Below are 13,115 nucleotides of genomic sequence, written 5' to 3'. Positions count from 1 at the left end.
TCCTCCTATATTGTTTTCATCCACTCTGACATTTTTACAGTTTGACCACTGGATATATTCAAACATACAATGCCTAAAGCCCCATGTATTCATCAGTGCTCTTCTTAATTTACCCCCATCATTAATGGCAGATGGGTATGGGGGCTATGGTGACATTTGTCAGAATTGTCCTGGATATAAGGCCATTTCCTGTAGAGCTGGTGTGATTTTGGAAACACACACACACACACACGTGCACACAGATCATCACTGTCACACTAAAACCTTTTATCTTTTAAAATGTCAGCTCTGCAGGAGTAGGAATCATAGGAAGAAGTAAGGAAGTCAGTATAAAAGATTCATATGAAGTCATTTTGTCAAAGCATTTCTTCTTTTTTTTAATTTTATCTACCAATTTTTTTCCAATTTAGCTAGGCTTATCATCCCACCCATTCAACTGTATATCCCCCAAACACTAGTGATGCCACTAGTGAACCCAAAAAAAGATGAAGACTAGCACATGCCTCCTCCCATACATGTAAAGTCAGCCACCGCCTCTTTTTGAACTGCAGCTGATGCAGCATAGTCAAGTAACTACACAGCACATTGCAGAAAAGCGCAACAACTCGGTTCTGATATATCAGCTCACAGATGACTTGTGGTGATCCACATCACCAGAGGCCAATTGTGCTCTCTCAGGGCTCTGGCTGCTGATGGCAAGCTACAAGACCGGGATTCGAACCAGCGATCTCCTGATCATAGTGGCAGAGCTTTAGACTGTTGGTGCACTCGGTGTCCCCCGAAATTTTGAAGAACGACTGCCAAATTAACATTAAGATAAAAAGTAAAAAAAATAGCAAGTCAGCTTTTTGTGTTTTTTTATTCTGTTTTTATATTATATAAAGTTATGGCGTGATAATCACAATATAGCAAAGTAACAAATCAAACTGTGTTTTAAAAAAAGTTGCACAAGTGCACAGTGCACACTCCACTTACACACTTGACTTGCAGTGCTGTGCCTTATTACTGTTTTTTATGGTTTTGCACTTAGACTATGAGCTCAATATAAAAAGGTTAATTTGCTTATAAATTATTTTCTATTCTTAAACCATGTTAAATTATATTAGATTAGAGGAAAGTCATTCAAACTTCTTGTAGCCTAATTTACTGATATTTAGGCCGGTAGATCATTGTTTGCACTGATTATGTTTTAATCTTTCAGAGAGCTGTTTTTTAATAATTTAAGAATTTTTTCTTAAATAATAGGTCTATGCTTCTTCAGTGTTGTAATGTTAATTAACATCATTCTGAACAGAATTCGCTCATTCAAACAGCTCAAAAATGTTTTTAAAAAGCTCAGTTTTAATGCTTTACTTACTAAAAAAATGTCTGGTTTAAATAGGACTTGGGCTCAAAATGACGGGCAGAACGTGCACGGGCTTGGGCTGGGTCGTACTGAATATTTTGAGCCTGATCTAAGCTCTAGGTTTAATATCTCTATTTTCATGGACTCTGAAGCCAGTAGTGTGTAAGAAGTGTTGTGACTGGAAGTTAGTGCTGTGATTGGCTACAGTCAATGAGAGCGCATCCATGTTCTTTTCTTTTTCTTCAGTGAATTTTGCTGCAAATCATTGCCCTATACTGTTGTGTCACTCGTTTTGTAGAGCACCACATCAGTTTCTGTGTGCGTTTTTGTGAGAGAATGTAGAGAAAAAAAGCAGACAGACGTGTTGCTCCTGTTCCTCCTGTAATTTGTGACCCACTTTGGTTGAAAGTGTAGTGTGCAAACCACAATCACTAAGAGATTCCTGAATACAAAGCAACAAATTGTGTGGTGCAACTCTAAAAGTAAAGGTTGTGATTATATGTTGAGGGGACATCACATACAACCCTGTTATTTCCAGAGTGAAAATATGTATTGTGGGGTTGATGAGATGTAGTTATTCAGATATGTCAGATATATATATATTTTTCCATTATAGTGTGTATTGTTTCATTTGCATCATCTGACTGAGACAATGCTTTACATTTTCTACATGTTGAGATCTTCTTGGGTAATTACAAAGCCATAGTGTAATCCCTAACATTCAACTCATATTATAGATCTCTATTACATATTTTGTTATTAATATAAAAATATATATGTATTGTCCATACAGTCTTGTTTTCTGAAAGGAAAACATCGCTTTTATATTTTTACATTTTTATGTCCGTTCACAACATTAAAACAATCCAAAAGACTCATATATGTCAATGCAGAATGTTCATTTAAATAAAAATGTAGCCAAAGAGTAATTTTAATAATACAGCATTTGCTGTAATTCATATGGGTTAATTTAGGAAATCAGTGAATTCTCCAACACAGACAATGACAATTCTTCTAAGAGAGAAAACACATTGTTTTGTATTTTCTGATTGATGAGCAATGTGCTCTTCATTAGAGAATGACCTTCTGGCAATCGTGAGTAAGGATTCAGATGTTAAACTGGTACAGTAATCACTGTATCAATTATCATTAAGAGTACCGGTAATTGTGTTATAATTTAATCTGTCTCCTCTTTTTCCCTGTTTTCTGTGTATATATACACTTCTCGCTCCGTCCTCCTCCGTAATGCAGTAATGAAGGTCTTAGCTGACATGTGGGTGTGGATCACCTTACTCACACGTTCCAGAAATAGCTTAATTTCACCCTTTTTCACATTACCACCAACTGTTCCACACATTTGTAGCCAAAACAAAGAGCTGGCGGACTGCCTGGCACAACATCTCCTTCCCAGAACCGTACCGCTCTGTTCAGAGGCCATTAAACAGCCTTATGATTTCTCTGATTTCTCCCAAGTCGGATATGTGCAAACACCTTAGTCATTACCACAGCCTGATTACGCATTTCTCCAATTCACTACACAGCACAGGGCATTAGAGGTGGAATATGGCCCAAAAATGATAACATGTTAATCTGAGGTATTGTGATGACTGTGTTCTTGGTAATAGCGGCAAGAGACCACTTCAGTTTCTAAAACAGTTTCTCTGATTTTACTATTTATTAGTATATGTTTGAGTAAAATGAAAATGTATGTATTATTCTCTGAACTACGGAAAACATTTCTCAAAAAAAGATCCAAATAAAAATATTTAAGTCATTTAGAGCATTTATTAGCAGAAAATGAGAAATGGCTGAAATTACAAAAAAGATGCAGAGCTTTCAGACCTCAAATAATGTAAAGAAACAAGTTTATGTTCATAAAGTTTTGAGAGTTCAGAAATCAATCAATATTGGGTGGAATAACCCTGTTTTTTAATCACAGTTATCATGCATCTTGGCATGTTCTCCTCCACCAGTCTTACACACTGCTTTTGGATAACTTTATGCCACTTCTGGTGCAAAAATTCAAGCAGTTCAGCTTGGTTTGATGGCTTGTACTCATCTATCTTTCTCTTGATTATATTCCAGAGGTTTTTAATTTGGTAAAATCAAAGAAACTCATTATTTTTAAGTGGTCTCTTATTATTTTTTTTTTTTTGCAAAGCTGTAGCTAAACACCAAGGGCTGTACAAATGAATGCACTTTTTCACTAGTCAACCAGGGCATCCACTAGCCGCTCCAGCGTGCAGCTGTTGACTAGTCCGGAGGAGAAGAAAACAGCAGCAATTTATTTTTCTAGCCGAAACTACACCAGTCTACCTTCCTCCGCTTCAGTACTGTGCTCTAAAAGCAGGTATTTCCACAGAGATTAAAGTGCATAGTGTCTCACTCACTACTGATCTATCAACATCTTGCGCCATGGCGCTGTGAGGACATTATAAATGAGTGAAGTATATTTGTTGACTGCACAAGGAAGATAATGTAATGGACTATTACAATATTCCAATTACGTTTGTTCCATGTATCATTTTAAATTACTACAAAACTAAAGTGCAGAATACTTTATGTACTTTATGTATTTTTAAAAACACAATATTATGGATAAAATATATAAAGGTTTTATTGTTAAAAATCTCTATCTATCTATCTATCTATCTATCTATCTATCTATCTATCTATCTATCTATATATATATATATCAGAAAATATGATATGTAGTGTAACAGATATATAGCATTTATTTATACAATTTTAGAAATGATAAGTTTATTAGATTTTACCAAATTGAAAACCTCTGGAATATAATCAAGTGGAAGATGGATGATCACAAGCCATCAAACCAAGCTGAACTGCTTGCATTTTTACACCAGGAGTGCAGGCATAAAGTTATCCAAAAGCAGTGTGTAAGACTGGTGGAGGAGAACATGCCAAGATTCATGAACACTGTGGGTTCATAAAAAACAGGGTTATTCCACTAAATATTGATTTCTGAACTCTTAAAACTTTATGAATATGAACTTGTTTTCTTTGCATTATTTGAGGTCTGAAAGCTCTGCATCTTTTTTGTTATTTCAGCCGTTTCTCATTTTCTTCAAATAAATGCTCTAAATGCCAATATTTTAATTTGGAATTTGGGAGAAATGTTGTCTGTAGTTTATAGAATAAAACAACATTGTTTTATTTTTTACTCAAACATAAACCTATAAATAGCAAAATCAGAGAAACTGATTCAGAAACTGAGGTGGTCTCTTATTTTTTTCCAGAACTGTATATGGTGTCCCATCACTGTCTGATTGATTAACATTTACAGCAACTTGTTACAGATACTTGTTGAAGACAAAGACGACTGAGAATATGAGTGTAGAATAATGAGAGTGTAGAAGTAGAGAGAGGGTTAACAGTCTAAACCATGTTGTTGTGTTTTTGAGAACTAAATAATCCACCAGGTGGCGCTACAACTGTAGGTTTCTCCCCAGAGACTAAGCAGTTATTAAAACTACTGTTAAAGGATTAGAATGTTTATACACTCACCACAGGGGCATCATACCAGGACACACACTTTCACATACTCCAAATCTGATAATAATGCTGATAATAATAATAATAATAATGTGTGAACATTTAGTGAAACACATTTGTGTGTGTTTTGTTGCTTCGATTACATTATTTCTAAAGAAGAGTAAAAACTCAGATACATTGTTTCCTGTTTTCCTTATTTTTTTTTTACTTTTCCTAAAGCAATGATGTACAGGAACTCTGTGTGCTTGCTAGTCTAGGGCTGGTAATTGACAACAGATACAACATCACAATAATTTAGGTAATTTTTAGCTTTAATTTTTTACATTTTTCGTAACAATTAACAATATCTGTTTCAAATGTCAAAATCTTCATTCCAGAGCTAGTCGAATGATTATCAATGTTGTCCTTTATTGTATATGTGTATTAAATTGAGTTATTTATAAAGCAAAATTAGGAATACAAATAAAAATAAGAACAGGAAAAAGACTAAACAGTGATTTTTATGTGACCTTCAAAGACTGGAAGGACTGAGGAACGGTCAGTTCTATGAAACACTGTATGTGTGTGTATTTGAATTCTGGGTGCAGAAGGAATAAAGGATGAGATTGGAGGTGTAGAGGAGTGGGGGAAGTTTGAAGATGATGGTATCAAGCGTGTGAGTGCACAATCCTGCCCCGGTGAGACTGAGTTCAGCTTAAGAAGAAAATGTGCAGCGGATTCCTCTGGAGTGAAGGGCAGGAGTCCACCTGAAAAAAAGAGCAGGTGAAAGGAGCTGTGGGAGTAAAAAAAGACAAAAGACAAAGACAGAAGGAGGAAAAACAGACAGGGTGAATGTGAGAGACGACAGAAAAGGACAATACGTCAATGGAGAGAGAGAAAGAAAGCAGAGGAAAGTCGGTGAAGAAAATGTGAAGCTCAGGGCTTTGGAAGAATAGAGGCAGTGGAATAGTTCAACCAGCCAAGGAACAGTTTCTGTACACAGCAGAATTTTACTGCCAAGGACCCAGATTCGATTTCCAATATTTCCCCAGCCAGCTGTGGTCAAAGGTCTATTAGAATGCAGCTTGTCTTTAAAGTGTAAAGTGTATTTCATAGCACCAAATGAGGGGTTTAGCTGTTTGCTTTTTCCCCTGTTTTAATTTAAAGTATATTCATTACCGCATTACTTTACATTGAAGTTATTTAATGTAATCATCAATCACAAAACAAATATTCAAAAAATGTTACATTTATTTATGGAGCCAAGCTAAAAATCAAACAAGCACAAGAAGTCAATATTAAGAGTTTATTTCAGGTTATTTTGAAGCATTTCCATTGGTCCGTTCATCAAGAAATGTTGGCACAGTGTAAAGAACAGTGTGTTTTCAAGTTGTGTAGTAAACAAAAATCATCAAAAATGGAGATACTTGTTTTTCATTGGACAGCAACGATATGTGTGAAAAAGATTATCCCCTAATGGTACATTGTTAGTTCTGCATGACATATGTTGACGTATGTTTTGGTTGAAAAGAGCATTTGGTGGAAACAACATGAAGGAAAAAGAACGAGGATAAAAGGAGTTACAGGGGAGGAGTCGTATAGGTCAAGGTTATTTCAGAGGCCTGCCTTGAATCACTCCACTGTAACAAGTGTCTTTGTTAGAATGTAATGAGTCAAGGGTTTTTTTTAACTCTATAATCTATTTTATATATTCTTCTTAGATGTTTTATTTATGTATACGGTTCAATTGTGTGCTGATATATGCCCTGCATGTGCCTTGTTTGCATAATTGCCTCATAAACTGCAGTTTAAGCATAAACAATCTAACAAAGATAATTAACAGTAAAGGGAAAAGCCCTGTAATAGTGGGCCTCACTGAATAATTATTATAACTAATAATTGCTTTATGCTAAATAGTCTTTAAATGAGGCTTCTCTCAGCGTGTCTCTACCTGCTGTTCTTATAAATACTAAAGTAAGTGCTGCTGTATATAAATGAGTCTTTGTCTTTACTGGTGCTCGTGTGGGAGTAGATACTATGAATTATCAAGCCTGGTATTTCTGGTAGATGTAAAAATGTCAGGAGAAGTTCTACAAGGAGACTCAAAAATGCTATGTCACCATGACACAAGTCAGCCAATCATCAGTTCTATCAGTCTTTAAGACCTTTTTACGTGCGTACTTTGCTGCTTTCAGATACTGACAATTTATATTTTGTCTTTTTTCTTTTCGTCTTTTCTGCATGAGTTGTTCTCTAAAGTATCTTTTTAGTTGTTCTCTAAAGTGTCGTTTTAGTTATGAGATCATGCCTCAAATTAAACAGAAGTAGGGCTACATATACTTTACCTAACACTCCTTCTAAACTAGCTAACTTGTGTAGTAGCTAGTATTAAGAAAAAAATTTATATATATATATATATATATATATATATATATATATATATATATATATATATATTATATATAAAAAAAAAAAAATATATATATATATATATATATATATATAGTGATTTCATAACAACCTTACATTGAATTCTTAATTCCTGCATTATTATAATGTATATATGTACAGTGAGATGCTGAAAGTTATAGGATAGAAGTACAGCTCTGGAAAAAAATTAAGAGACCACTTCAGTTTCTGAATCAGTTTCTCTGATTTTGCTATTTATAGGTACATGTTTGAGTAAAATGAATATTGTTGTTTTATTCTATAAACTACAGACAACATTTCTCCCAAATTCCAAATAAAAATCTTGTCATTTAGAGCATGTATTTGCAGAAAATGAGAAATGGCTAAAATAACAAAAAAGAAAGAAGAGCTTTCAGACCTTAAATAATGCAAAGAAAACAAGTTAATATTCATAAAGTCTTAAGAGGTCATAAATCTAATTTTGGTGGAATAACCCTGTTTTCATGAATCTTGGTATGTTCTCCTCCTCCAGTCTTACACACTACTTTTGGATAACTTTATGTCTCTCCTGAAGAAAAAAATCAAGCAGTTCAGTTTGGTTTGATGGTTGAGATGATTCATCTTCGTCTTGATTATATTCCAGAGTTTTTTTATTTGGTAAAATCAAAGAAACTCCTCGTTTTTAAGTGGACTCTTATTTTTTTTCCAAGTTCCAGTTGCTTTAGGGAACGTCTAAAAACGTTCCACTTCTGTATAAGTTGTGAGGTTATCTTGTGAGTGAGACTGAACACTGGCCTACACACTCCTTGCAAGGCATGTGAATTAGCAGAGTTGGAGCATGGCATGTTATTGGTTGCCAGATAGATGGAATATTCCATGTCCAAACTTTTACAGGCATTTAACTTTCTTCAATCCACAGTGTCAAATGTACACCAGGGTTATCTTATAGAAGGTAAAGGTTGTGACTGGTGGTGTCTGGTTAGAATTGCCTGTGTGAACAGGCAGGTCAGAAATCAAATCCACCTTCAGTGCAGGAGGCTTCACACACACCCATATCCTGCAGGTCAGTGAAGGGTTCTATTGCTTCCATGGTACATGGCAAAAGTAATGGGACACAATACAGATTCCTGCACCATTCTTTTGGGCATGTCAGTTTTATATACAGTATGTATTTTGTTGAGAAATACCTTTTATTATTGACCAGTGATTGATTTTTAGAGGATATTTCTTAGCCTAATTTTAGACTTTCTTAATTGTTTTGAGGAACATCCCTAACATTAAACTAATGGTCCTCTGCTTCTCTTTGTGCTTTCATCAGCCAGAGGCCATGGCCTAAAGACAGCCACCATACCACGTCCAAGCACCAGAAACAGTAGCACAGTGCCGCTGTGCAGGTGCCTATGTGTGTGTGTGTCCTCTGTGTTTAGTGTACCCAGCTCCGGTGAGCTGTATTGAGTGAGACAGCAATCTCGTCCCCACTTCTCGCTGTTAACATTGGAGCTGGCAGCTCCTCTGCCGCTGTGCCGCTGACAGGCAAGCAGACATGTCCGTGTGTATCAGCCGCACCCCGGTGTCACAGTCCTGCACCGAGGCTGCCTCTCTCACTCTCTCTCCACCACCCGAGCCACCCGGCTGCCCCGCGGCCCCGGCGCTCCGACTCGTAGCCCAGGCAAAAGCAGGTGTCACAGGCTGAGCTCTGAAAGAGTGAGGGGGGAACCCAGCAGCGATTCTTCAAAAGATACTTTAAACACAAGTGCCTGTCGTTGAGCAGACAATCAGCTGAATTGCTGGTTTGTTTATTTGCATGAGCGTCTAACGATCTATTCTGCGATAGCTGATGAAAGCCAAAAGCGGTGCCTGTGGTGCAACTGTGGGTAATGCCTTTCTGCTGCTCTTTTTCACAGATGAAATCAAGCCACTTCTGCTTGAATAGCAGGCCGCTGGGTGGTAGTCTGTAATGGAGTTGTGAGGTTTAATCAGCTTTGAGTGCAGAGGAAAAATGCCATGAAAGTGACCTTTCTGTGGGGGGAATATTTTGACTGGGAGGCCTCACTGTTTAGTCTAAGCAGAATAACTGTTGCGTTTCCACGGTCAGGGATTTGATGAAGCGTAAAGGTCAGACGTGGTAAATTCATATATTTGCATGAGAATTCTTGGAAGTTGTGAAGACAGTCTGCTGGCTTTTTTTTCCCCTCGTTCTTTCTTTTTTTTCTGTAAAAATCACTGTCCAGTCTTTTAGTCTTCTACTGCACTGAATAATAACTCTCCATATTTAAAAGCAGAGGTATTCAGGTTCCCATATGCTCATCACTCCCTGAAAACTGTGAAGACAAACAGCAAACCATTGCTTTATTTTAAGTTTTTCTCACTCTTTTTTTTCTTTCTTTTTGCTGCACCAACTGCCTCAAACTGCAACACTGCCCAGTCTTACACTGCACTGAGTAATAGCTCTATTACTCTAATATAAATTAAAAGGAGAGGTATTCAGTTTGGTGCATTGGTCTGGATTGTCACCTTTCCTTCTCATTTAACACAGTTCTTTATAGAGGTGTTCCAGGGCAGGTGTACTGTCTATTGATCTGAGGGAAGACTGTGACCTGGTAAAGTCAAATGGAGTGGTTCGGCCCCATTGCCTTGGAAATATGCCATGCATTGTCAGTGCCATTTTCTATTAGGTTCTGATTGTAGGTACTGCATTTTAGTGATGCAGTGATATGGGGATTCTGGGGCAATGCCAGATTTATGTTTCGCTTAATGACCAATCCTTTTTAGGTCAAATTGTGCCTTTTTGTGTTGTCCAGTGTTCAATAAGTATTTTAAATAGTTTTTTAATTGGTTTTCTTTAAAAAAAAAAACAATACAAAATATATTTAGGCTATTTAACGTGATTTATGCAGTGGTGAAAAAAGTCATTTTCTTTATTCTGTGAATAATTATTGTGCAATCCCTAGTGAAAACTTTTTACATTTCATTGTAAATTATTTAAATACAGTAATATAAATGCCTTGCCAACATTTTAGCACAGTATTCCAGTGTGACATACACATTGTTCTCATTTTTAGCAGTTAACTAATTTTTCAAATTTTTTTAGTATCTGCCAACAAATATAGCAGTATGTGATCCTTGTATTTATGAACTTTTGTTCTGACTACTTTACCTTACAAGTCTGAACTCAAAAACCCTGTTTTTCTGTTTTCTTGTCTTTCCTTTCCTTTTAGACTGCTTGTGGACCAGCGGCCACCTGTTCTTCTCATGCACCCCAAAGGTGGCTGCCACCCCACGCTGCCAGACTGGCTGTGCCTCAGCTTTGTGACCTCCTTGAGGCTGCTCCCTGGCCACTGCTCCAACTAGACTGATCACCACCTTCCCCGTCTGCTGGCTGCCTTTCCCCCCCTGCTGCTCTCTCTGTCCATGGCTGGCCTTCTGGGATCTGTGTTCCTCCTGGTCCTGCAGACGTATGCTGCTCCTCCAGAGTTCATCCAGGTGTGGCCTGGTGCCTCCACCCCAGGACCTGGACACCTGGCTAACGAGACAGTCACGCCTTCCCTGGTGCCTCCCCCGGGCACCAGCAAGCACACCCCCCACAGCATCATCATAGGTGTCCGTAAAGGAGGCACCCGCGCTCTGCTGGAAATGCTAGACATTCATCCAGAAGTAGCGGCGGCAGCTACCGAAGTTCACTTCTTCGACTGGGACGAGAACTACGCTAAGGGTTTGGAGTGGTACCGCGAGCTCATGCCCTATTCCTACCCCCACCAGATCACCATAGAAAAGACGCCGGGTTATTTCACCTCCCCCTTAGCTCCGGCACGCATCCGTGCCATGAACTCCTCCATTAGACTCCTACTGATCCTGCGGGACCCTGCTGAGAGGGTGATCTCGGACTACACGCAGGTCTACTTCAACCGACTGGAAAACCACAAGCCTGTGCAGGCCATCGAGAACATGCTGGTCAGGAACGGTGGTCTGAACACTCGCTACAAGGCCATTCAGCGCAGTCTCTACGACGTCCACATACGGAACTGGCTCCTCCACTTCTCCCTGGACCAGATCCACATCGTGGACGGAGACACGCTGATCCACGACCCCTTGCCTGAGCTGCAAAAGGTGGAGCGCTTCCTAGAGTTGCCGCCGCGAATCATAGCCTCCAACTTTTACTTCAACCAGACAAAGGGCTTCTACTGCATCCGCAGCGACGGCAGAGAGCGCTGCCTTCACGAGTCCAAAGGACGTCCTCACCCACCCGTGAACAGCACCGTCCTCCAGCAGCTCCGCTCCTACTTCCGCCAGCACAACCGCAACTTTTTCCGGCTGGTCGGGCGCACTTTTAACTGGCACTAGTGCAGGAAAGGAGTTCGCTGAGCCTGCCAAGCCGGGCTGGCTTCCTTTCCTTTCCGTCCAAGTCCAGTTAGAGGGCTTAATGACAGCAATGCTGAGCAGGGGTGCAGATGGAAGCACTTTACAAACTCCCTCCTTTCCCAGTACATCTCCTCAATGCCTTTGAACTCGAGTTCCGAGTCTGTAGATTAACTTAACTTTGCAGTCATGAAATTGTAACGGTTATGAAAATAATTCATGGGACCCCCTCAAGCATTGATCCTCTGTATTATGCGCAGGTTCTTGGAGGAAGACTGAGGCAAACAATTTTGTGAACTCATTTGAGTATGTTTTTTTTTTTCTTCTTTGTTTGTTTGATATACTTGTACTTGATAATAAATGGTTGCTTTCGAAACTGAACATCATGTTTCTGTTCTCTTCTCATTTTCTCTGTTCCGTTTCTGTGCCTTTAGCCTCCGTCGGCTCAGGTTTGTGCCCTGTGTGCGTCCCGCAGTACAGGAGACGTTCAGAGCAGGCTTTGAGAAGGATCGGAGGTAGGAGGTGGAAATTATGCAGGGAAGCAGGTAGCCTAGAGCGGTGCTTTGGAGGAGCAGGGACCCCTAATACGCTGAGACGTGGAAGCCGGTGCCCGCAGCCTTAGAATGTGAATCACGAGAGTCAGCACAGCTGTGGTAGCTGCACGCGTGATCAGCAACACAACCTACCTCTGTTCAGCTCCCGTACCACATCAAACGCTTCCTTCTCAACACTGACTTCAGGGGCCCAATCACTCATTCTTTTTACCAGTGAGATTTCTGACTGGTGATTTGGGCTCATACCTGATGTGCAAAGATATAGGAAGAGAAAATGCTTCAAAAATACTGCATCAGCCAGTGTTCTGTCATGATATCCTAAAGCAAATATATATATAAAAAAAGAATAACATTTGCTGTGGAAATCATTGCAGTATATTATTAATAGTTTATTACTGAGTTGTGGAGCTGTAAAACTGTGTTCTCTGTAATAAGGATGCTCCATCCTGTACTTTTGGGATGAGGTGTGGTGGTGATTATCCAACATCCAACACATTGCTAGGGCTCTTGTCACTGAATGCAATCAAATCCTAACACTAATGTTCCAATATCAACACAGTAGACGATATGTTTGGGCACCTTGCATTGTCATTATTGTGTGCATAATTTCAGTAAGTTTTTCATTTCATATAATTGGACTAGACGTCTGCACATTTGAATGTTTCTTTTTCCCAGTATCATAGTTTCTGTTAGTTTGATGATTTTATGTTCTAAATTGTGAATCACAGTTCTGCGCTCTATTGGTAGATAAAGCCATAGTTAAAATGCAGTATATTCTGTTAAAGATTTTCTCACTTATTTTTACTTTGAAGATATTCTAATCTTTTGATCAGTATTCTATATATAAATGTACAATCAGATGTTCCCTGTCTATTTAGCAAATGTAATGTTCTTAAGTGTCTCACCATTTTTAAACCGGTTCACTTGCAGCATGTTTTAAATCAGCCTGAACGCTC

General features: G+C 38.7%; 1 protein-coding gene across 1 annotated transcript in view; it reads left to right on the top strand.

The window, feature by feature from the left end:
* Positions 1 to 11,986, top strand: part of hs3st1l1 (heparan sulfate (glucosamine) 3-O-sulfotransferase 1-like1) — a 78,642-nt gene extending 66,656 nt beyond the window's left edge. The window contains exon 2 of the mRNA XM_007228646.4: positions 10,468 to 11,986. Within this exon, the coding sequence (XP_007228708.2) occupies positions 10,661 to 11,590 (930 nt within the window). The 5' untranslated portion in view covers positions 10,468 to 10,660 and the 3' untranslated portion in view covers positions 11,591 to 11,986. The remainder of the gene's footprint in view (positions 1 to 10,467) is intronic.
* The last annotated feature ends 1,129 nt before the right edge of the window (positions 11,987 to 13,115 follow it).

This window comes from Astyanax mexicanus, chromosome 7 (genome assembly GCF_023375975.1).
Source record: "Astyanax mexicanus isolate ESR-SI-001 chromosome 7, AstMex3_surface, whole genome shotgun sequence".
NCBI lineage: Eukaryota > Metazoa > Chordata > Actinopteri > Characiformes > Acestrorhamphidae > Astyanax > Astyanax mexicanus.
The sequence above is the reverse complement of the archived record's forward strand: the minus strand, read 5'-3'. Positions and strand labels throughout refer to the sequence as shown.